Genomic DNA, 23,429 nt, shown 5'->3' with positions numbered 1-23,429 from the left:
CAGTGATGGAGAACTTTTTTGTTGTGGTGTACGGAAAGCATGCACATGCCAGCACCCACAATGCAATGTGCTTCCCTGCGCATGCACATGCAATACTCCCGTCCCCCGCCCCCTTACCTGCACTGCACATGCGCATGCCTCCCAGCTGATTTTCAGCCCATTTGAGGCCATTTTCACCCTCCCGGATGCTCAAGAGAAGCCTCTGCAGCCTTGGAAGGCCGAAAAATGGGCCTGTTTCGGCACTACCGGTATTTCCGAAAGGTCCATTTTTCGGCCTCTGGAGGGCCTCTGGAGCCCAGGGGAGGCCGTTTTCACCCTCCCAGAGGCTGAAAACTGGCCAGTTTCGGCACTTCTGGTATTTCTGAAAGGCCCATTTTTTGGCCTCTCAAGGCTGCAGAGGCTTCCCTCAAGCCACTGGGAAGGCGAAAATGGCCTCAAATGGGCCAAAAATCAGCTGGGAGGCATGCGAACACAGTGTAGGTAAGTTTGGCTGAGGCTCACATGCCCACACAAATGGGTCTGTGTGCCACCTGTGGCACGCGTGCCATAGGTTCGCCATCATGGTTCTACCCAGTTTATTTAAGATTTAACTGCCATCAATGCCATAAAAATAGCAGGAGCAGTGTGCCCCAAATATCAGATAATTGAAATGATGGTGATTATTCTCAATTACAATCCAATATGGCTATTGGAAAGGAATCCAATTGCAAAATGCTGGACTAAAGATATTCAAGTTTTTATCCATGAAACCACAGAGGAAGATAGTTGTAAGAATCTCTTCTGTCTCTAAATATTTATTAGGAAACATAGTTTTCTCTCTCTCCCAACGTAGCCTCTTTGATGGTTCTTTCCAGTTCAGATGGGGTTCTAGATTTTACTGCACAATAAATTCAATTCTGGGGAAGTGTATCTTAAGGGAAGAAACCAGAGACAACCTTTTCACTCCTTCTCAGGAACTTTGTCCTTATCTGGTTCAATCACTCCAGAAAGTAACCATTTTTTAGTATAGTGCAGCCTTTGCACAGTTTTATTGAATCACAGCTTGAATATAGCTGTCCCTTTAGCATAGGGGTGTCAAACTCGCAGCCCATGTGCCAGCCCCACCCCAACCCGATTTTGTGAAGGGGAAAAAGTCCTGATATGTCACGTGATGCCGCTGTGACAACACAAGTTTGACACCCCTGCTTTAGTACATTGCTCATTTCCAGCACAACTAATTAGAGACAGTCACTGATGACAAACATGATTTTCCCAACTAATATTAGCAGGAGAATTATCTAAATTAGTCATCAGATAGTTGGGAAAAGTTATTTTGTAACTCTAGAAAAATTGCTGAGTTAAGGGGATAGCAGAGAAGTAATAGCAAAAAACAGCAAATAAAATTGCAAGATATGGATCCGAGAAACTTTTATACTTCTCACACAAGCACACACAGAGATAAGCAAGCACAGTTCCTTTTCGTCTCCTTTTATAATCTAAAAGTGTTGATTCTGACCAGCTGGCTTTTATCATAGAGTCTTGTTACAAAAGACTCGTGGAGGTGACTATTAGAAAGGGATTGGGCTGTTCTTAGCCAGCTTTTCATCATTGAAATTCAAGTCCTGGCCAACTCTGTTATCCAGCAGTTGTTCTTTGATCTTGCCCTGATCTTTGGTACATCATTGTTTTAGTTTATCCCAATATTTGTATTTGCATGCACCTGGGTATTCATGTATATGTACTTGACTGACCATTCAACAGATAGTTCATTAAGTTCAATATTCATCTTGAATACTAGAAAAGGTTAATTGGCTGGGCAAGCCTGCAAAGAGATTGCTCTCTGTTAAACTAACCCTTGGTTTCTGAAGTACTCTTCCTATACTGTGGATAGATTGTGTCAACGCTAATTCAATTCAGGCTAAATTCATCATCCCAACCAAAGAAGTCTTTTTCTGTCAAATGACCAACCATCCCTGATGTCATTGGCTAGTTAACCAGTCTATTTGCTGCTTGTCAAAAAGCCACCAACTTATGAAAAGAAGAATACAACTTGCTGTGAACAGAACTGTAAACTTCTTTTCTGCATCTCTGGAGTTTATTTCCTAATGGATGATAAAGATTGTGGTCCATCCCCTACCCAACCCTTTTCATTATTAAGGATGTTGCTTCTCCTGAACTAAACGCATGGAGACTAAAACATATGAAGAACAGTTACAGGAATTGGGTATGGTTAGACTAGAGAAAAAAAGGACTACGGGTGACATGATAGCAGTATTCCAGTATTTGTGGGATTGCCACAAAGAAGAGAGGATCAACTTATTTTCCAAAGCACCAGAAGGCAAGACTCTTTCATTGTTTCTTAACAATGGAAGGAAACTATTGAAGGAGGAAGCAACCTGGAATTAATTAGAAACTTCCTAACAGAGAGAACAATTAACCAGTGGAACAGCTTGCCTTCAGAAGTTGAGTGCTTCATCACTGGAGGTTTTAAGAAGAGACTGGACAGTCACTTGTCGGAAATGGTATAGATTCTCCTGCTGGAGCAGGGGGTTGGACTAGAAGACTTCCAAGGTCCCTTCCAACTCTATTCTGAGTGACTGATTGATTGAACTAATGTACTACACATTGCACAGCAAATGAATTACATATGAATGTACAGCCATCAGCCAGGACAGCCATCAGGGGGTCAAGAGAGAAATCAGAAGGATTTTCAGGACACGAATAAAGTTAATTTATTAATATGAACACTTTGTTAGGCCTGGCCATTTGGGACAACAGAGATAAATTAGCCATGGTCCTAAGGAGAAAAACAGGCATGTCAGAGTATATCCATCATCTGGAATAGAGCATGGTAACAAGGTCAGCCAATGAATAGGCACAGCAACTAAATCAACCAGTGAGGACAGTTTGGAAACTGAAACTAGAAGTAGCCTAGGCGTGGCTTTATATTAAGCTCTGCAACTCTGCAGCTATGTTGAGCTCTGAGTCTGTCTGTTGAAATGAAACTGCTTCTCTGTATCTTGCTTGCTTGCTGAACTAAAGTGAAACTGATGTCTGTTTCTGAGCTGCTGAAGTTACTGCTGAACCCCTGAACTTGTAACATGTCTACTTCTGTTTGAGTTTGCTCTGTGTTGGAGAAATCTACAACTGGTTTGTAAAATTTACTTATTAAGTTTATAAAGATGTTAAATGAAGCATCAGCCATCTGTTGTTTATTTTTCTGGAGCTGAATTCATGCTTCAAAACTCTAAACAAGGCATAATGCTCAGAATGGAGTCAAAAGATGCCAAAGGAGTCTTAAGCCTTAGCTTTCAAGGTGAGATCGTTGTTTTTTTTGCAACCTCCATCCGCTTTGCTTGTAATCATGATCTTGCTGCAGATATAATGCCTTATTTCAAGTAAGGCCTAGCTAGCCATATTTATGTAATAAGATTAACTAGGTTAGCTAAGGTTCTGCTGGCAGCATCTATATAACACATTTCACAAGTACCAGAAAAGTTGATTGCTGCTGACCTTGGTTAGGTTAATGTGATATTTAGTTAGTTTATGGGTCAATGTACTACAAGATCAGAATGTTATGTAAACCCAAATGATGTTTATTACATGTAACTTAAATTATAGATTAGCAAGAGCAGGCTGCATTTGTATCTCAAGCTCCACTGAGACCCCCCCAAAAGCTTCATTTCAACCACAATCTAAAAGGTTCTTCTACCAGACGAAAAGCAGCTAAAGGAGACCATTTGGTGGACTGAAGTGCTTCAAAACTCCCTTTTCTTCTTGCCTGCCCCACTTCTTCTATTTTATACATATACAATACCATCATGTATTTTAATGCAAATCTTATCATCTCTTATGTTCTACATGACTATATTGTATATACAGTATATCATTTTAGAGGTGAGAATTAAGGATATGCTGAGGACAGGACAGAAATGGCACTGATCATGCTTGTAGGTGATCTCTGGCAGAAGTGGATAATGGTCACCTCTTCTTTTGATCTCTTAGTAGTTTTCAGCACACAATTTATCATGGTATTCTTCTGAATTGGATTGGGGAATGGGTAGCATTCTATTATGGTGTTTCTCTTCCTTCTTTAGGGCTAGTTCGAGTCAATGTTGAAGAGGGCAGGAGTTTAATCTGTGGCCTATGATTTACAGCACGGGTGTTAAACATTGTCATGGCAGTGTCACGTAACACATCAGGATTTTTTCCCCCTTTGCTAACCCAGGTCATGGGTGTGGCCAGCATCCGGCCCATAGGCCAGGAGTTTGACAGTCCTGACTTACAGGGTCCCAAAGGCTTTAGCAATCTCTCCATTCCTGTTTATATCCTTACCTATGACAGCTGTAGGTGTGATGATCTGGGGCATGGCACAAAGGCCACCCAGTCAATAAGAGTCCCTTTAATAGCTCCAACTTTGCCCCCAATGTCCAGGTTACCTTCCGGCTGGAGAAAAACTCTCCCAGGAACAGCCTTTAACTGAGAGAATCAAGTCCAAAACATGGTCAACACAAAATGTAACTTTAAGTGCAATCCAGCCAAACTGAGGTAATTAGTTTGGCATGGCAGGAGCAAGAATTCCAGACTTGAAGGCACGGCAACATGGTTGGGAAGATGCCAGGAACACAGATAAGAAAAGTCATCACAAGATAAAGTCACGTTTGCTCCCAGCAGCTGCCACAGACAGCATTCAGTTGTTATAAACTTTCATTCCCAGGTGTGGCTAATGAAGGGAATCAGGGCCCTTTCCTCCCCCATAAACCATGCAACCGATGTTGCTCTCTTCTCCATTCCTCCCTGCATGCCCTAGGATGAAGAGGGGGTGGCCCTGGGTCTTCCTCAAAACTCCCTCTCCCTTGTTCTATCTCTTCCCTGCTCTGCTCAGCCGGACTTTACTTTTCCCCAGCCTCCTCCATAACCAACGGAGCCACACTCCCATTCCCTGTTCAGCTGTTCATCTTCCTCCTCAGATTCAGACTCTGACAGGGGCATGACATTAGGTAAGGTAATCTGGCAACAAGGAGTGAACTATCATCAGTAACTTTTATGTAATAACTTTACAAAGTAATTTTATATCTCTACCCTGCCCACTGAAATGATGCTGCGGAGATTTTGTCTTTGTGTCTGGAGACTGAGGGGGTTTGGATAGGAAAAAAAAAAGACTTCAACTCAACCTTGCAAGACTGAGTTTTAGGGAACCCTGATCCTGAAGATTTTCCATCTCTTGTTCTAGATCAGAGGTGTCAAACTCACATCGTCATGGTGTTGTCACATAAAGTATCATGACTTCCCCCCCTTTACTAAATTGGGCATGGTGTGGCCAGCGTGTGACGCATCCAGCCCATGGGCTGCGAGTTTGACAGCCCTGGTCTAGATCATGGATATCCAACTCTCTGGCTTGTCTCGGCTGGATTAGTTAGGTTTTGGGCCTAATCCAACATAACCTTCTTTTGGATGATCTTGTGATAGAACTAGTGAAGGATGTACAGCCTGCTTTATGATGCTGTACTGTAGCTTGCAATCTATCAGCTATGAATACGTAACAGTATCACAAAGTAAAATCTAATAGAGAGCAATGAGATTCAACTTTTCTTTCATTAGAAGAACATTTGTATTGTGTTTCATTGTTTTCTTGCCCTCAAATTATTGCAAACAAACTGGACACACAGACAATATAATCCCCTTCTCTGTCACGAGACAATGATGAACTGAAGCTCATGAGTACTGTTTGTAAGAATTTCCCTTTATTTTGCTCTCCAATAACAATAGAAAAAAAGGCGGTAATGTTAACCAGAAGAATGCATGGATATGTCCATGAACTTATCAAAGGACAAACTTTGACTCAAAGAATGCTTTATCTTTTATCCTGGAGAAAACTATGAGTAAGCTTTTTAACCCACCCAAAAGCTATGTTCCCTTTTTTTTGTTTCTCCAGCCCACTAATATTGCTCCCTCAAACATCCTGGGGTTTATTTCCCTTACAACAGCCAATTATTCACTTGGCTTATAATCGGGTTAAGCTTCTTGAACAGCAGAGATTAATGTCTCCCAGGCAGTATCTGCTGGGCTGTATTACTCTTCCTGCAATTTTCCCCTCCTGACATCTTTCCAAGGGAAGACTGGAGAGTTCCACCTAAAACATTAGTCAGCTATAATATTGTAATTACACGCTTTTTCTGAAAAAGCAGAGACAAAGGCAGAGGGGGTGACATTTCCAAATGTTATTATAGTGATTTTCTCTTATTTTTGTCCATGATGGATTTCTTGTTTGGTGAGGAGGCATTGCTTGCATGCTGATTCAATACTTTTTGTATTGTAAAGATAGAGAGCTCTCAGTAAATAATTTACTCTTTATTGACAAAGCATGGGTTAATTTTTAATAAATAAACACAATTAAAGGGACTCCTCTTCCCATTCTACTTAATCCAAAAAATAATTGAGGAAACCACAGCCAAATTCCCAGATTTAAAATGTCATCTGGATTATAAATAGTACTTACAGAGATGTCATGAGGGCTTTGGCAGTTGTGGATTTGATCCAAGATGCAGCACCCAAATCATTGTTATGATAATTCTCTTATTAATGTAGCAAAACAAGGTAAGGTTCATTTTAAGCAGTGTTACAATTTAGCTCAGCAACCAAATTCTGAAATACCCAGGAAGTGTCAATAAATCCATAATGCAAAGGAAAGTCAACTAACTTGACTGGTATATGCCAAAAATTCTTGGGCTAAAATACCCTTCTACTAGCAAAGTAAAGTTTTCAGTCTTAGAATTTTCTTCACTAAATGAGAACTCTTCCACTTTTACATACCTTTCCCGCTCCCTATTTAGAGATAAGTAGGATAGTACCAATTATAAAGTTTTAGTAAGAGCACACTTAGAATATTGCATCCGGTTTTGATCACCATATTATAAAAAATACGCTGAGACTCTGAAAAAGTACAGAGAAGAGTAACCAAGATGATTAGGGATCTGGAGGCTAAAACATGAAATACAGTTGCAAGAATTGGATATGGCTAGTCTTGTAAAAAACAAAAAAGGACTAGAGGGTGACATGATAGCAGTGTTCCAATATTTGTGGGGCTGCCACAAAGAAGAGGGGGTCAACCTATTTTCCAAATTACCAGAAGGCAAGAAACAATGGATGGAAACTAATCAAGGAGAGAACCAACCTGGAATTAAAGAAAAATTTCCTAACAGAGAGAACAATTAACCAGTGGAACAGCTTCCGTTCGAAAGTTGTGGGAGCACCATCGCTTGAGACTTTCATGAGGAGATTGGACTGCCATTTGTCAGAAATGGTGTAGGGTCTCCCACTTGGGGGGGGGGGTTGGACTAGATGACCTACAAGGTCCCTTCCAACTCTGATTATCTGTTATCTCCAGGGTCCCTTTCAATGCTGTTATTCTATTATTCTGTTATAGATTATCATAGATCTTCCTGGGGAAATTCTATGTGGTAGAAAATGAAAATGGCATATAATCAATCAATCAATCAATCAATCAATCAATCTCTTAAAGATAAGATATTATTCTAGTTTTTTTTTTCTTCCCCCAAGTTATCTGTCTTTCCCCCAAGTTATCTGTCTAGATTTGGCTATGACAATACTTTCTTTCTTTCAGTGGATCTTGAGATTTCTCCTCGCTTCTGATCCCATCAAGCGTCTTGCCCTGAGCTGTCTTGAAAAGGCTGTCTTAGAATTCATATTCGTCTGCTAACCATTAGATTTCATTTCTCTTTCTCCCAGCCTTTTCACCCTGCTCTTACCAGCTCAGTAGCTGTCCCTGTTTTCTACACTGCCTGTACTGTCAGGGTCATCTAGAAAGAACAATATGTCAGGCTGGTTGTAAATGTGACATGATAGCAGAGAGCTCCAGGCAACTGCATGCTGACACAGGAGGTCTTTGGACAATGCTGGTCTTTGAATAAGATTAGTGTATGCTAATTTATATTAAGATGCTAATTTATATGTGCAAATTTAGAATGAATTATAGTAGCTTAAAATAGCAATTTAATATATTTCACTCTAGTAAGAAATATAAGACCAAATGGACTGTCTGCCTCTTCTTCAGTCTTTCTCCAGATATTAAAAATTGATGGGGGATTTTTATGGCTGACCATTCTATTTGGCAGAGTTCTGCAGAAACTGCATATGCTAAATACAACAAATATCACTTTCATTAAGGCAAACTTCAATTGGGACACAAAAGAGATTATTCAAGCTGATTGTTCCAAAGTAGTGGTAATATTATTAGATATATATTCCTACACTTTTTATGTAAAAATTGCTCAATTTAATATTTGTGCATTTTTAAATTTTATAAATTTCAATGTGAGTTGACATTAGAATTATCCTTTGGGTGAAGCCTTTCCCCATATTTTATGATATAATACTCAGATGCATTAAAATACAGATAATCCTTGACATAGAAAATTGTTTAGTGATCATTCAAAATTACAACATTACTGAAAAAAGTGACTAACAACAATTTTTCACAGTTACAACCTTTGTAGCATCCTATGATCATGTGATCAAAATTCAAATTCAATTGCTTGGCAACTAGTTCATATATTCTGACAAGCAAAGTCAATGGGGAAGCCAGATTCACTTAACAACAGAAATGTTGTTATTATATCTCAGTTAAAAACAGAAATGTTGAGCTCAATTGTGGTTGTAACTCGAGAACTATCTGTGTTTTAAAACATATCTTTAGACCAGGGGTCGCCAACCTTTTGGATCTCAGGGACCACCAAACTCATAATTTTAAATCCCGCGAACCACTAATATGAATTTTGAGGTGGCTTACTGACATTGGAGGGAGAGAGAGGGAGGGAGGGGGAGAGAGAGGGGGGGGATCTGATCTAATCTCGGAGGGCTGGCAGTAATGTTCTCTCTCTCTCTCTCTCTCTCTCTTTATCTCTCTCTCTCTCACACACACACACACATACACACATGTCCCTCATACCCCCACCCCCTCCATGGCAGCCACATTCCTAACCTGCTTTTCAGCTCCGTTCTCAGGGGGAAAGAGAGAGAGAGAGACACATTACCTGCGATCCCAAATAAAGAACAATTGATCGGTAGGAAAACGGGATGGGGGATTTTCCTGCAGACTTTTTGGGGGCTTTTCCCAGGGTCTTTGCAGAAAAAGCAGAAGCAGCAGAGACCCTGGGAATATCCCCAAAATTATGCAGGAAAATCCCCCACCCCATTTTCCTACTGATCGATCATTCTTTATTTGGGATCGCAGGATACCATTTCCAGCTCCATTCTCAGGGGGAGAGAGAGAGAGACTTTGGGCTTCATGCAAGGAAAGCAGCAGAAGCAGCAGAAGTCTTTCTTTCTCTCCCCAAAACTCCACTAGAATGGCACAGCCTCTTGGAGCAGGATGGCTTGCAGGGTTCCAAAGACTCATTCCTGTTGGAGTTTGGGGGAAAGAAAGACTTTTGCCGCTTTCCTTGCGTGCAACCCAAAGCAGAAGCAGAAAGAAGCAGCCCTGTGGCCAGGTGAGGCGTGTGGGGTAAGTTGGGCAAGTTCCGCCCTCCTCCCTTTCCCCCCTCCCCTCACTATCTTGAGTTGTTTGCAATGCAAGCAACACAAGGCTTGTATTCCCACACAACCTGGATTAATTGCTTTGTGGGGTGCTTTGGGGGTGACATTTCTCTGTGGACCACCAAAATTTTCTCACGGTCCACCGGTTAGCGACCACTGCTTTAGACAACATGCACATACCTAAGTAGATTTTGAAATATAATTTGTTCAAAAACTTACTTTAAAGCAACTTTTCAAAAGCATTTTAGAAACACCACTCAACACAAAAGTGTAATAATGGGGCGGACAGCCTTATAAGTACAGATAGTGTTCGACTTACAACAGTTTATTTAGTGACCATTCAAAGCTACAAAGGCACTGAAAAAAATCACTTATGATTGTTTTTCATGCTTATGACCACTGCAGCATCCCCACAGTCACATGATCAAAATTCAGTCTTTGTCCTGGGATTATGTGATCATCTTCTGCAAACTTCTCACAAGCAAAGTCAATAAGGAAGCCAGGTTCACTTGACAACCATGTTACTAACTTAACTGTAGTGATTCACAGAAATGGGGAAGAAATGGGGCAAAATTCACCTAACAACTGTCTCACTTAGCAACATAAATTTTGGTCTCAATTGTGATTGTAAGTTGAGGATTATCTGTATTTGTGGAGTTAATCTGAACTAGGAATGTATTAACCCCTGCAAATTTGCTGAAAATTGAAATTTTGCTCAGTCACTCCATTTCCCCTTATAATTAGAATGGATACGTGTATGTATAGCTATATCATCCATATATACACAGATACACACATACTAACAAAACATTACAGAAAAGAAGTTTAAATGTGATTGTGGCCTATAGTAATAATGAGAGTTGTTTTCTCTGCTGTTTTACAATGTGCAGTCAAACACACAAAGAATCCTGGTACAAGCATGAATAAAATCATATTCACAAAGGGGCTTTCCCCATAATACTACGATAAGGTAAGCTCTGAAGCAGAGGTGGTATTCAGCAGGTTCTGACCAGTTCTGGAGAACTGGTAGTTCAGAGAACTGGCAAATCCCACCTCTGACTGGCCCCGCCCCCATCTATTCTCTGCCTCCTGAGTCCCAGCTGATCAGCTGAGTCTTCTTTGGTTGCCCTGCTCAGGAGAATGGAGCTGGAAAGCAGGTTAGTGGGATGGGGAGAGAATGGGAGATTTTACAGTATCCTTCCCCTGCCACGCCCACCAAGCCACACTCACAGAACCAGTAGTTAAAAAAATGTGAATCCCACCACTACTCTGAAGGATTGTTTTCCTCTTTTTTTTCTTGGACAGAGTGATAGAAAATCATCATATGGTAGATGGAGAAGAATATGCCATACAATATGCAGAGTATGAAGAAGGTTGCCCATTGCAGTGTGACTGTGCAGCTGACTGTTACCAGTATGACAGCAGTCACCAAGAATACAGGTGAGTGTCACAGATATCAGCTGCGGCTGCAAGGGAAACTCTATTGGGAGTTAGGTGCACTGATTTTCTAGCAAGATTTTAGTATTCTATGAAATTTAATCACAGCTCTTTTATTACATGAAGCTTAATCTTAGAGATAAGAGCTTTACTGTTGGTTCATTTCAAACGGAACTATGGATTTTCATCTGCTAAATAATAACTTCCAAATAGATTTAAAAAAAAACAAAAAAAATTCCATGCCATGAACAAATGGTTATTTAGATGTTAAAATGAGCAAGTCAAGGAAACAGATGGAGCAGCTGGGCCAATTTTCTAATGCCTAGGAAAAGAGGTTTTTTTCAGTGAAATTTTGAAATGAAATACTAACTTCCTGACAAATGCAGAAAATCTTATTACAGCAAATACTGGTAGAGAAATCTCAGATTCTTCTACTGTTCTTAGGATAAGCCCCCATATCCACCAATGACATCACAATTCTAGCTAAGATAAAAGCTTAGATTTCAGCTGTCATTTCGGATTTTTGATTTTGGAAGACAAAAGTTTTTGGTAATTTTGGAAGTGATAAAATTTCTTATTTATCTCCTTGCCCTTGTTCGGGGCCAGACTTCTATGCAATTCTATGTGACCAGTTTTGCCAGTTATTTATTTTCTGGGATGAAAGGTTAAAGGAGTTGGATGTATTTGAAGTAAAATCGCACTGGGAATGCCCATAGAGGGGAAATGTAAAAAAAAAAAAATCAAGATGGCAGGCAGCTAATGCCTCATCCCTTTTCTATATGCATTGATGCCACATTGATGGTCTTCATATGACTATATGTTAAGATATTTAAATTTAGTAGCAGGAGCAGTGGGTTGTACAGGGAGCCAGGACACCGTTATAGTTGATTGATTGGAGAATGATGGCTCTTGCATGAGGCAATCTGCACTCTGATTGGTTGCTGTGGGTGTGAAGGGGGAGTTTCCCCTTTTCCCACCTTTTTCTTCTGTGTTCCCTGTATGCTCTATGATTTACTTCATGATGCTCCTTTTAGCCTGATTATCTTGTTTGCTGTAGCATATATTTATTTATATAAAACTACAAGTTCTTGTCAGTGTCTCTGACTTCATTTGGACACTTGCTGCACACTATAGCTGCCATCCTGATTTTTTTTTATTCCCCCACAATAGATGTCCCATGTGTCAAGATAAAACCCTCTAAATTCTCAATCATATTTTACCCTTTTTCTCTGCACTGTCTATTCATACACGGAATACCCAGATGTGTCTTTTTTTATGCATCTCTCTGGTAAAGTACCACTGCTTATTTTAAACTGGGATGGAAAAATCTTCCTCCCTGGCCAAAACAAAGAATCTTTTTTTATTGTCAGATCTGTGTCAAAGTTGCCAGCACTCAGGGGACTAGACTGCAATGGGCTGATTAATCCCCCAAAGGCCACATTAATTTACATACTATGCAGGTGGCTCCATACTTTATGAATAACCTGATTATACAACATTGAACATAAATGAACTAAACAAGCTGGGTTTGCACAATATGCAAAGACCCAAAAGAAACAAACGAAGATTCATGCAAATGTGGCTGCTAGATTTTTAACCAGGTCAGGTCCACATGTTGTACTCAGCTAAAAGGGATAATATTTATACATCTCTGCTATGCTTTGTGGGCAGGCTGCCAATGCCAGAGAACTTGAATGGGGAACAAATTGTACAAATGTAACCAAAAAGATAACTTCAAGCCACAGCCTAGTTTACATCTACTTTCTATATTGATTATGTAGGACTTCTTTTCATTATTGCAGACTGATGAATTCATCAGAGATGTCTGCAGGGTGTGGTGAAAAAAGCCTAGATTGCTGTGAAGACTATTTGTGTTTAGTTTTCCTTTCCAATTCAGGATGTACTGTAGAGTGTTTCACGAATCCAATGTATAATTCTAGGATTCTGCATTCAGCAATTTTAAGGACCAATAATTTTACCCGGCAGTTAATTCTGTATGGAAAAGGCCCTGACAATTCTGAGCTTTCCATTTAATTCAGGTCATCTCCTGATTTATCCCTCATGGTGATATGAAGAAATAGGCACACAAGGCCCTTTTTGTGAAATAAATGAAGTCATCATATCTGTACTCCCTGTAAAGGGACCCACTTTTATTTATTTATTTATTTGTTACTTTTGTTTTTTTTTATTTTTCTTATATGTATCCATGTATTCATAACTATGTTTTTACTTATACCTATTATCTTGTAAGCAATTGATAAAAATTAATAAAAAATAAATAAAATGCTATTGTCACTGACACCCACAGATACACAAACACCCCCATCCCCAACCCCGACCCTACAGGCATGTGTATGTTAAACAATTATCTTTTGCTTCCCTTCTGATGCGTCATTTGCAGCAGCAAACAAGAAGTAGAAATGAAAAATTAAGTTTTTATATACATGAAACTTTGAAACGATAAATGCTAACACTAATTATAATATGTACCTCTTTCGAGAGACTATTCCATAAGTGAAGGCAGGGGGACAAATGCTAAGGAGTCCTGTGAGGGAAGACCTTTCCTATATGTAGCTTAATACCATCATTGAGGGACTTCAAATGTACAAGCATCTCCTCTGGCTTGAAATAATAGTGGCAAAGATAGCAATCGCAATATTATTTAGACTGGTCTTATATAATGTGCCTTAGTGCTTTATAGCACTCTCTCACAGTTTTCAGAGGCAGCATATTGCCCCCAACAATCTAGGTCCTCATTTTACGGACCTTGGAAGGATGGAAGGCTGAATCAACCTTGAGCCAGTCAGGATTGAACTCTTGACCATGGGCAGAGTTAGCTTATAATACTGCATTCTAACCACTGCACCACCATGGCTCACAAATAAAAACATCTTTTCAATCATTGCAAACATATCTTTCTAAAATCAGGAAATGCCTTTTCTGCTTATGCAGCTGTTTTCATATTATGTATCTAAGGTTTATTATAAAACAGGTATTATCATTTTTGTCTTTGCTCTTAAAATTTTTAAGAACTCTCTTTTTACTCTTCTGGGATTGCTGGAGCTCCCTTTTGTCTTGATTCAGTCATCGTACATTGACTTACCATCTAGTCCTCGAGTTACAACCATAATTGAGCCCTGCAATTGCAGTTGTAGTATGGGGAAAGGATCGCATAAGGTGATAGATTTGCAAATGAAAATAAAACCAATAAGCGTGCCAAGAAATGAATTGGTGGTTGTAAAGACGAGGATTTAGTCATTAGTGGTACTACTTATGTTCAGATTCAGACCAGTGGTGGGATTCAAATTTTTTTACTACCGGTTCTGTGGGCATGGCTTGGTGGGCATGACAGCGGAAGGATACTGTAAAATCTCCAGTCAGAGGTGGCATTTGCTGGTTCTCCGAACTACTCAAAATTTCTGCTACCAGTTCTCCAGAACTGGTCAGAACCTGCTGAATACCACCTCTGATTCAGACATATCTTCTCTTCTCCTGTGAGAAATCATTAAAGAAATGACTCGAGTGTCTTCTATTTACTTCTTTCTTAGGCTGAAGAGACAGTCTAGTAGCTCCACCTCTCCACCACCAAAGAAAAAAAAGAAAAAAAAATCAGGTCACCGGCGAAACCGGTGAGTCTCTTCAATGGAACTGATGTCTGGAAGTGTATAACTTGAATCTGGGATTATCCAATTGAGCTGCTTCATTTATTCATTTATGCAAAAAATTCTGAGTGCGATTCTTGACATCTCTAATTAGGTCTATACCGAGGGCTTCCAGATCTAGGCTGAAATAATCAGAATGATCCTTAGATGGCAGGAAAGAGAGTTTTCTGTATCTCTGTATTACCCTCTATTGCTTGTTTGCATTTTGAATAAAAAATAGTCTTACACTGCTGCCAAGTAGCATAGTCTGCTATATAATAGGCTTGATCAGTGGTTCTCCGCCTTTTCTTCACCACAGACCCCTCCTTCTTGTGTGGCCATATTCCATGGCCATAGACCCCCAAGACTTAACTCAATATTTGGATCATAACATTTCTTCAAGCCTTCATGAACACCCTGTGATGACATTGAGGACCTCCAGTGATCCAGGACCACAAGTTGAGAACCACTCAGCTAGCTGAATCAATGAGTTGATAGCCTTTTCTGACCCGATACTCTCCTGATGCAATAGGCTACAACTTCTTGATGATCTAGACATTTGGGAAGTCATAGTTGCCAAGGTTAAAGCATTTTGAGAGCATGGGTTAGGGAAGTTAGAGAGGTATTAGAGCCTGAATCTGGCCAAAAGACTCCTTCCTTAACTGGAAAAGTTGGCTGATGTCTGATTCAATATTATTTTATCTATTGTCAACCTTCCCAGGTAAACCAGGCAGGAAAGATTACCAGATGAGCTAATTCTACTTTATTGTAAAACTATACTGTATTAACAAAACCTTGCATGTCTGAAAGTACAAATCTCCTGCCATCTCCTTTACAGTCTGAGAAGTTAGGGAGAGTCCATTCCTTAAGCAGTATCTCTTCAGGTCTTTCTCACATCACATGATCCTGTCAGCCAAAGAATGTCGACTGACAAGGACTAAAAGACAAGGTTTTTTTGCAGTGGCTCTTGCGCTGTAGAACAACCTCCCTTTGGAGATTAGAATGGGCCCAACCCTGTTAGCCTTTCATAACGCACTAAAAACCTGGCTATGCCTGCGAGTCTGGAGCACAACATGTGCCAAAGGCCCAGCCTCCTGAGTGTATTGTTAATAGGCTAGATACCTTGTTTTTGTATGTATTTTGAATTAGACATTTTAATATTTTTTACTGTTTAATGCTTTTTACTGTTTTGTTTTAAAATGTTTTTTTAATTTTAATTGTAATATATGTTTTAAATTATGAACCGCCCAGAGTAATTTGCTGAGACAGAGGGCTACACACACACACACACACACACACACACACACACACACAGACCCCTTTATATCTAGAGAATATAAATAGACTTTCATGGTCGCCATCTTGTGGGCAAGCCAGATATGATATTAAATGGTCCATTGTTTTGAGCATGCACATTAATAGAGTTACCAGATCTGGGTTGCATAAATCAAGATAATCATCAAATGGCAATAAAGAATTAGAGTGTTCTGTATCTTTTTACTACATCAAGGGCTCATCTGGTTTTCTGCAACCAGAACTGATAGCATTAACAACACACACACACACACACACACACACACACACACACACACACACACAGATGGAGCAAATGAGACTTTGAATCCTTCCCTTTTCTACTCCACTCCTTGAGAAACCTCTACCTTGGAAACTGTATCAAAACTGAAAGGATCCCCTCCCCCATCCCACTATGCCAAATGAAGTTTTTTCAATTAGATATATTTGGAGTAGGTGGCTGAAGGCAGTGAAGGACTTGGAAAAGGCCCCATGAAAGGGCAATTGATTTCCCTCTCCTCAGCTGGGCTGTCGATCCTAGAAGCAAAGGGAAACAATCACCTGAGGAATAAATGCTAAGGGACAATAGGAATGAGCTGGTCTAGATGAACTTTAGCTTCCCAAGCTGTTCTGCCTATTGAAAACAGAGCCTTTATCTCCCAAACTAGATTGCTGCCATCAGCTTTAGGCAAGAATGCTACTCAGTTGCCAGCCTTGACTTTCTGCCTGATAAACAGAGTATAAATCTAAATTTCATTTTATACAAATTCATTAGGGCTCACTTATCTGTCAAATGGCCTTCAATAAAGGGAATGGGGAGGGTGGACGCCATCTCACCCTTGCTTTAGAGAGCAAAATCTATTGCATCAGTAGCATCTGACAATGGTTAGACCTCTGTAAAGTTGCTGTCAAAGGATTACCTGGCCTTGTCGCCTTGTGTGAGAGCAAGCGAGCTGGACTTTAGGAGGCTCCCTATACAATTGAGCATGATGTTCTTTGCACTAAACATGATTCACATCCATTAAAGAAGGAAGGCATGGCAACAGGAGCAGTTGTGCTTGAAGACTAAGAGATTACCTACAGAATCAAACAGCCTATCATCTTTGTTTCCAAAATGTTTCCATCCTTCCTCCAGCTGTTGACTTCCAGATGTGTTTGCTAGTGGAAAATTCCAGGAGTGGCAGTTCCAAAACTTAAGGGGGGGGGCAGATGCAACAAGGCTGCAGTGAAGCATCTCACTCAATTAGATCATGATGCAAACACATGAGGGAAATGCATAGAATAGAATAAAAAAGCTCTTTTTGTCCAACTCCGTACCACGGCAGGACATCCTATATCATTCTGGACTTTCTTTGGGCTTGATTGGATGGATATACATGATCACAGAAAGAATAACAGAATAACAAAGTTGAAAGGGACCAAGGAGGTCCTCCAGTCCAACCCACTGCCCAAGCAGACCCTATACTAAGGGTATCAATTGCACTAAACTGGGGGTAGGCATGGCCAGTGTGTGATGCATCCATTTTGCGGGCCATGAGTTTGACACCCCTGCCCTAAATCATTTCAGAGAAATGGTTGTCCAATCTCATCTTCAAAAACCCCAGTGATGAAGCACCCACAACTTTGTGAGGCAAGCCAATTAACGCTGGTTAATTGTTCTCATTGTCAGGAAATTTTTCCTTAGTTCTGGGTTGGTTCTCTCCTTGATTAGTTTCCATCCATTGCTTCTTGTCCTGCCTTCAGGTGTTTTGGAGAATAGGTTAACTGTCTCTTCTTTGTGGCAGCCCCTCAAATATCGGAAGACAGCAGTTTTGCTGGCCATCAGGAAGAAATTCCCCAATTGTTGGACATTTTTAGGCAGCAGTGTTCCTGATCTTCAGGATACAATTAAGGCGGAGACCCCATATATCAGAATGAAATAGAACAAAATGAAATGCTGAGGATATCACAACCACAGCTGACATCTCCAATTTCTCCCACCTAATGTAAAGACCAGCCTGCTCCTGTGTCACAGATCTTTTTAAATATGAATGGCTGCCCAGCTCTGTCAGTAATATCTTGAGCCTGATATTGAACTGCAGCCAGCTGTAAGAGGCAATGTAGGCCAAGCAGGAACACCCATTTCCTTTCCTTCTTCCCATCAACCTTCCAGGTTCTTTGCTTCAGTGTGCTCTTCTCTTTAGAGAACAACTGTTTTGAGGAACAATTTTTTTTTAGTGAGAAGCATTTAAAAGGAGGAACTATGGGGTGATAAAACTATCTGGCTGTATCTGCTATTCACTCTGCTTCTTCTATGACTTGCTTGTTTGGTGTCTGCCAAGCCAACTAAATTTATTTAGCCATTTTGGTGAGCCCAGTAAATAATCACTCAAAGCAAGAGTACCCTGGAATGTCTCTTTTGACAAAGGCAAAATGGCTGCCTAGCAGGTGAACTAAGATATTTTATAGGGATTGGGAAAGCCTTTAGGAACAACAGTGACAGCAATTGCCTCAAGCAGGATATTACAGGGGAGAGGGTGTCAAAAAGTTGATGGATTTGATTACATAGTTGCAACCATCATCTTAACTTTTTGCCTTTAGTCCCACTGGCCTCAATCCTCACAGGGAGGCTCTGTCCAGAAATACAATATTTCAGAATTTGAAATGATTGAATCGATGGACACTTTTCATTCTGGTCAGGAAAGCAAGGATGCAATACTATGAGTTAGTGGGGTTTCTATACACATTCTATTATATTGGGTTACTGGCTTAAAAGGACAAAAACAACGGAGAAAAAAAATTGACCCAGCATGAAGTGAGGAAAATGTGGAGAAGTGGAAGGAGGAGGGCTGGATCAGCAGATTTCAATTAAAATCCCCCCCCCCCTTCAGGTCTCTCCAGGGATGTTAAAAAGACCTTGAGCATTTACAGCAATGATGTATTTGTCATTCTTTCCCCTCCCATATTTGAACAACCATTTTAACAGCTTAATCTTCTCTTCCTCCAATGGTTGAGAAATATAAAATGGGACAGCCATGTCTCAATCTACACAGTAACTAGTCAAATGCAGATTAAAGCGTTTTTCAGGAAGATTTGCAAAATGTAACTCCCCGTTGGTTCCTAAATTCTTAGGCATTTTTAAAGTCCCTTCTAGGCACTTATAGCACCTGCTGTATGATGATCCTTCAAACTACAACTTCCTAATGAATTATCTCATAAATGCTCATTACTAGTGCTAACCATACAAAAGCAATATTACGTGCATCCACAAATAACTTTTGCTTAAAAAGAAATTACCCTGAACCATGGGCAAGGAAAGAAATTATAGTGGTACCTGACTGGTCTTCAATTGGATGAAATATAGGTCTGCTCTGATGAATCCAGAGGAAGGCTTAAGTGTCATGTTTCCCTTACATTTTGGCAGGGTAGCTTCTTGTTCCTTCCAGCACTAGATGGCACTAAGCCTTCCATTAATATCAGATATGACACACATTCTGATTCCTAATGTTCATGAAATGGTTTTCCCTTAATTGTTAGAATTCCTTGAGCTTCTTGGAGAAGTGTGTAGGATATTAAATAATTAAATAACTAAAGTCTTCTAGATTGACTATGTTTATATGTTGCACTTTCCCATGGATAACTAAAATCCATGATTTTAATCCTATTTCTAGCATTTACAAAACATGCTGTATTGAAAACTGAATAATTGGTTGGGTTCATACAAAAATTAGACTCAAATATGATTGACTACTTTGCACGTCAATGTTTTATGCTTTGTCACTTAGCAATGCTGCAAAATCCTTATGCATCTCTGAGGATCTCTTTCAAAGAGGATCCACAGCTTCTGAAGCCTATTTTTTTCATCTCAATGTGAACTAATGCCTTGTTCAGGAAATCTTGATTCTTTAGATACTCATGGGTTTATTCAGAGCTCATGCAGAATGACAGAACTTGCAGAAAGTTAATAAATAGAACCTTTGGGGATGGTGAGAGAAAGGGAAATCCCCATCTTATAATAAATCCAATTTTAGAAGCTGGTCCCTTTCCCAAATTCTCTTTATGAAGAGATTTTCCTTAATATCTGCTTTGTCTGTTTCTGTTTTGCAACTTCAGCAAAAAAAGGAAACCTGGATCAGAGCATAGGTGAGTCTCAGGTATTTTGTGGGGGAGGGCAACATATTTGATGTCATGCATTTTTTCCCCAGCAATCTGAAACTTGGATATGAAAATCCTGTCCAAAATTCTTTGTTCCTGGCTCTTTCAGAGGTTTTTAAACAAAATTCTTTTATTGATTAATCTGGCCCTTTGGTTTAAGTTGCTAATCTTTCATCTGTACCTTGTAATTTTCTTGTCCTTGTGGAAAACATACCTACATATAACTATAAACTCTGTCTCAGCATTTGTGAAGTCATTTATCTTTTGCAAAAGGCAGTATACTTTCAGAGGAAAGTGAAAATCCTATTCCTCTTGAATGGGGAAAGCATTTCCTAGAAGTGCATGGCCTATAATGAGATGATTACAAAAGAATTGTTATATGTTATTTTCCCTTACAGATTAGGTATCCAGCTAGAACTAGGACTGGAGTCTCTAAACAAACCTTCTCCCACCCACCTTTTCCCTCTCCCCCAAATCCTTTGAACTTCAGTCTTAGCACCATCACAGCTGTTTCACAAGGTGCATGAGATTTCCCCCAGGTCCCAGTGATCTCAGGATCTGTTATATACCAATTACCTTTAGGCAATGTTTTCTTTCTATTAACAGACCCCTGTGCCCTACACAAGATACTCAGATCATATGAGGCCTTCAGCTGCGGAAAATGCTCTGTTCTCACATGATTTCTGGAGGCTCTGGAGCCCATATAAGAGCACAGCTCTTTTGTATGACTTGCAGACCATCCATAGGCTATGCAAGACCACACCCCATTCTCATGAGGCTTTCATAGTCTCTGAAAAATACACAAGAATCTTGTATGTTTTTAAGAATAGTTGTTGTTGGGCATTGATGAACACTCATGTGTGACTCAAAATGTTGCGGTTTGCCATCAGTGACCCAATGGATATCCAGGGCCATGGTGGCATGTGCATGTCTAAAAAGGCAAGATGGCAGAAGGTACATTGCAATGCAAGTCCTGTCTGCTTTCCATGCACATCCGCATGTACAAAAGAGGTAGGACTCTCATTGTGATGCACCTGCCATCTTGCCTTTTTGATATCCCACCAATCTAGACTCCACTGATCTAGAATTTTGTAGCTCATATCAGATATACCCATAACTGGAATTTATTAAGAAATCTCCTTGCATGGGATTATGTAGGTGTACTTCTATGAGGTTGTGTGGTTGTGTGTATTCACTTTGTGTGTGGTCATTCATCTACTCCAATTTGGTGCCCTTCTTCTTGTCTTGGGAACTGTAACTCCTTTGATGACTGAGCATTCTGGCAGTATAATACCAAAATATATTCTTAAAAGAGAAGAAACACTTTATAAAACATATTTCTTATTCTTCATAATCAGAGGTTGGGGAATTCTGAGAGTTGAAATCCACACATCTTAAAATTGCCAAGGTTGAGAAATCCTGCTCAGAACTAACAAAAAATCCAATACTGATGCATTGAGTGCAAGGTATGAGACACAGACTGAGAAAGAGAATAGGACTGTCCCTCCATTTTCCAATGTTCCAAAACTACAGCTTTTCCACCCACTCAGAATATTGGGGATACACAGTACCAACATATTATATGGTAAATCCACCCCTGCCTGTGTTTTTTTCCTTCCTACCTTTTACTAACTAACATCTGATACTTGTTATTACTTACAGTAGGGGTAGTTCTTCCCCAGTTCGGAAGGAGAAAAAGAAGAAAAGTGGAAAAAAACACCGGAGGGACAGGTAATCTGTTTGGCTATCTTTGTTGAGTGGCTAAGGGCATTTTCATGTATCTCCAGTTAAAAGGAACGTAGCCAACAGGTACAGTTTGTTCTTCAAGCAAGATTGAGGAGAGCAAAGGAAACATTGGCCTAGCCTAGAATTTTTAATGTCAGCCATTTTATGTGTGGACTTCCACTCCCAGAATTTCTCAGCTGGCTAGAGAAGTCTGCAAATTAAAATCCAAACTTAGGAAAATTGTTGATATAGAGAAACTGGGCTAAATGGATCAGTTTATTGAGTTACTCAAGAGATGGTATACCATTAGGGATTAAGCAGTCAAAATAAGTCTGTCTCATTTAAACTGCGTGTTTTTGAGAACAGATTTCCAATTTAGCCATATTAGCAAGCATTCATCTTGGTTTGAAAGAACTTTGTCAGGCTTGGATATGGATAGAATTGTTTGCACTTTATAAATCTTACAAAGAAGGTTGTTGTCTTTCTTCTTAAACTTTAAAAAAAAACACCTGAATTTATCATATAATATATTGGTAACCTGACTGTCTAATGTGCAACATGCATCTGTACAACAGCCCTCTCTTCTGCTTTCTCCACTAACCCAGTGTAAAAACTACAGCAGTTTAGCCACTCTGCATCTGACGCATTGTGCTGTAAATCATGAAAATTTATGCCTTCTAATGAAATTTATTAATGTGAAAATAAAAGGACTTCTGATCTTTGGCTGCCACAGACTGCACTAAAAAAACCAAAATTCACTCCAATTCAAATTATGGTACAGGTAGTCCTTGACTTATGACCACAATTGGGACTGGAACTTCAGTCACTAAGCCATGTGGTCATTGGGTTATCATGCGACCACATCTGGTAATTTTTTTTTTACCATGATCCCACTTCCTCCGTTGACTTTGCTTGTTGGAAGCTGGCTGAGAATATCACAAATTGTGATCATGTCACACACACACACACACACACACACACACACGGATTCTGCAACTGTCATAAATGCATGTCAGTTGCCAAGTGCCCGAATCACAATCATGTGACTGTGAGGACACAGCGATTGTCAGAAGTATAAGGACAAGTCATAAGTCACTTTTTTCAATGCGGTCAGAATCTTGACAACTAAATGTATATTCATAAGCCAAGGGGCACCTTTACATGTTTTATACTTTTATGTTTTTTTAAATGCTTTTATGGCACTCATAAGGTTTAGGTTTCAGAGCAGATTGTCAAAATATTCCCTTTTTAATATTCACACTTTGGATTTAGTTTCTTGGTCATGTGATGGGATTTAGAGAATGACTCTGTGCTTGTATATGGGTGTGTATATACAAATGTACATAGACACTTATACACAACTAAACTATACACAAGAACTTTTATACAATGTTGAGTATAGAAAAATACTGTATACATGAAGGACTCACTGGAAAAAATGATGTCTTCCTGTTTTGAAGAAATGCTGCAACTCAATTCTGGAGCAAATCCATTAAGGAAAAAGATATTGATTTAGCCTCCCAACAGCTAAAGGATCCACTGATACCAAAAACTCTGAAAAGCTCCTGACGGGAGCCTTCCCTAACAGTTTGGGACAGTATCTTTAGAAGATGCATTAACTTACAGCAGGAATAGATTGAAGGGTTGGTAATATTAGGGAAACAA

The 23,429-nt window shown here is 39.8% G+C and overlaps 1 protein-coding gene across 3 annotated transcripts in view; it reads left to right on the top strand.

The window, feature by feature from the left end:
• The window catches only part of SRRM3 (serine/arginine repetitive matrix 3), a 191,172-nt gene that overhangs the window by 126,195 nt on the left and 41,548 nt on the right, over positions 1 to 23,429 (top strand). For 2 of the 3 annotated variants that reach the window (XM_087927100.1, XM_087927084.1), the window contains exons 5-8: positions 10,840 to 10,974; positions 14,520 to 14,600; positions 19,998 to 20,027; positions 21,702 to 21,770. In XM_087927100.1, coding sequence (XP_087783226.1) covers positions 10,840 to 10,974; positions 14,520 to 14,600; positions 19,998 to 20,027; positions 21,702 to 21,770 — 315 coding nt within the window. The remainder of the gene's footprint in view (positions 1 to 10,839; positions 10,975 to 14,519; positions 14,601 to 19,997; positions 20,028 to 21,701; positions 21,771 to 23,429) is intronic. The other variant, XM_087927089.1, reaches the window with a different exon arrangement.

The sequence above is a fragment of the Pseudonaja textilis genome, chromosome 1, assembly GCF_049901715.1.
Source record: "Pseudonaja textilis isolate UNSWEBS1 chromosome 1, rPseTex1.2, whole genome shotgun sequence".
NCBI lineage: Eukaryota > Metazoa > Chordata > Lepidosauria > Squamata > Elapidae > Pseudonaja > Pseudonaja textilis.
This window is presented reverse-complemented; position numbering and strand designations above follow the sequence as displayed.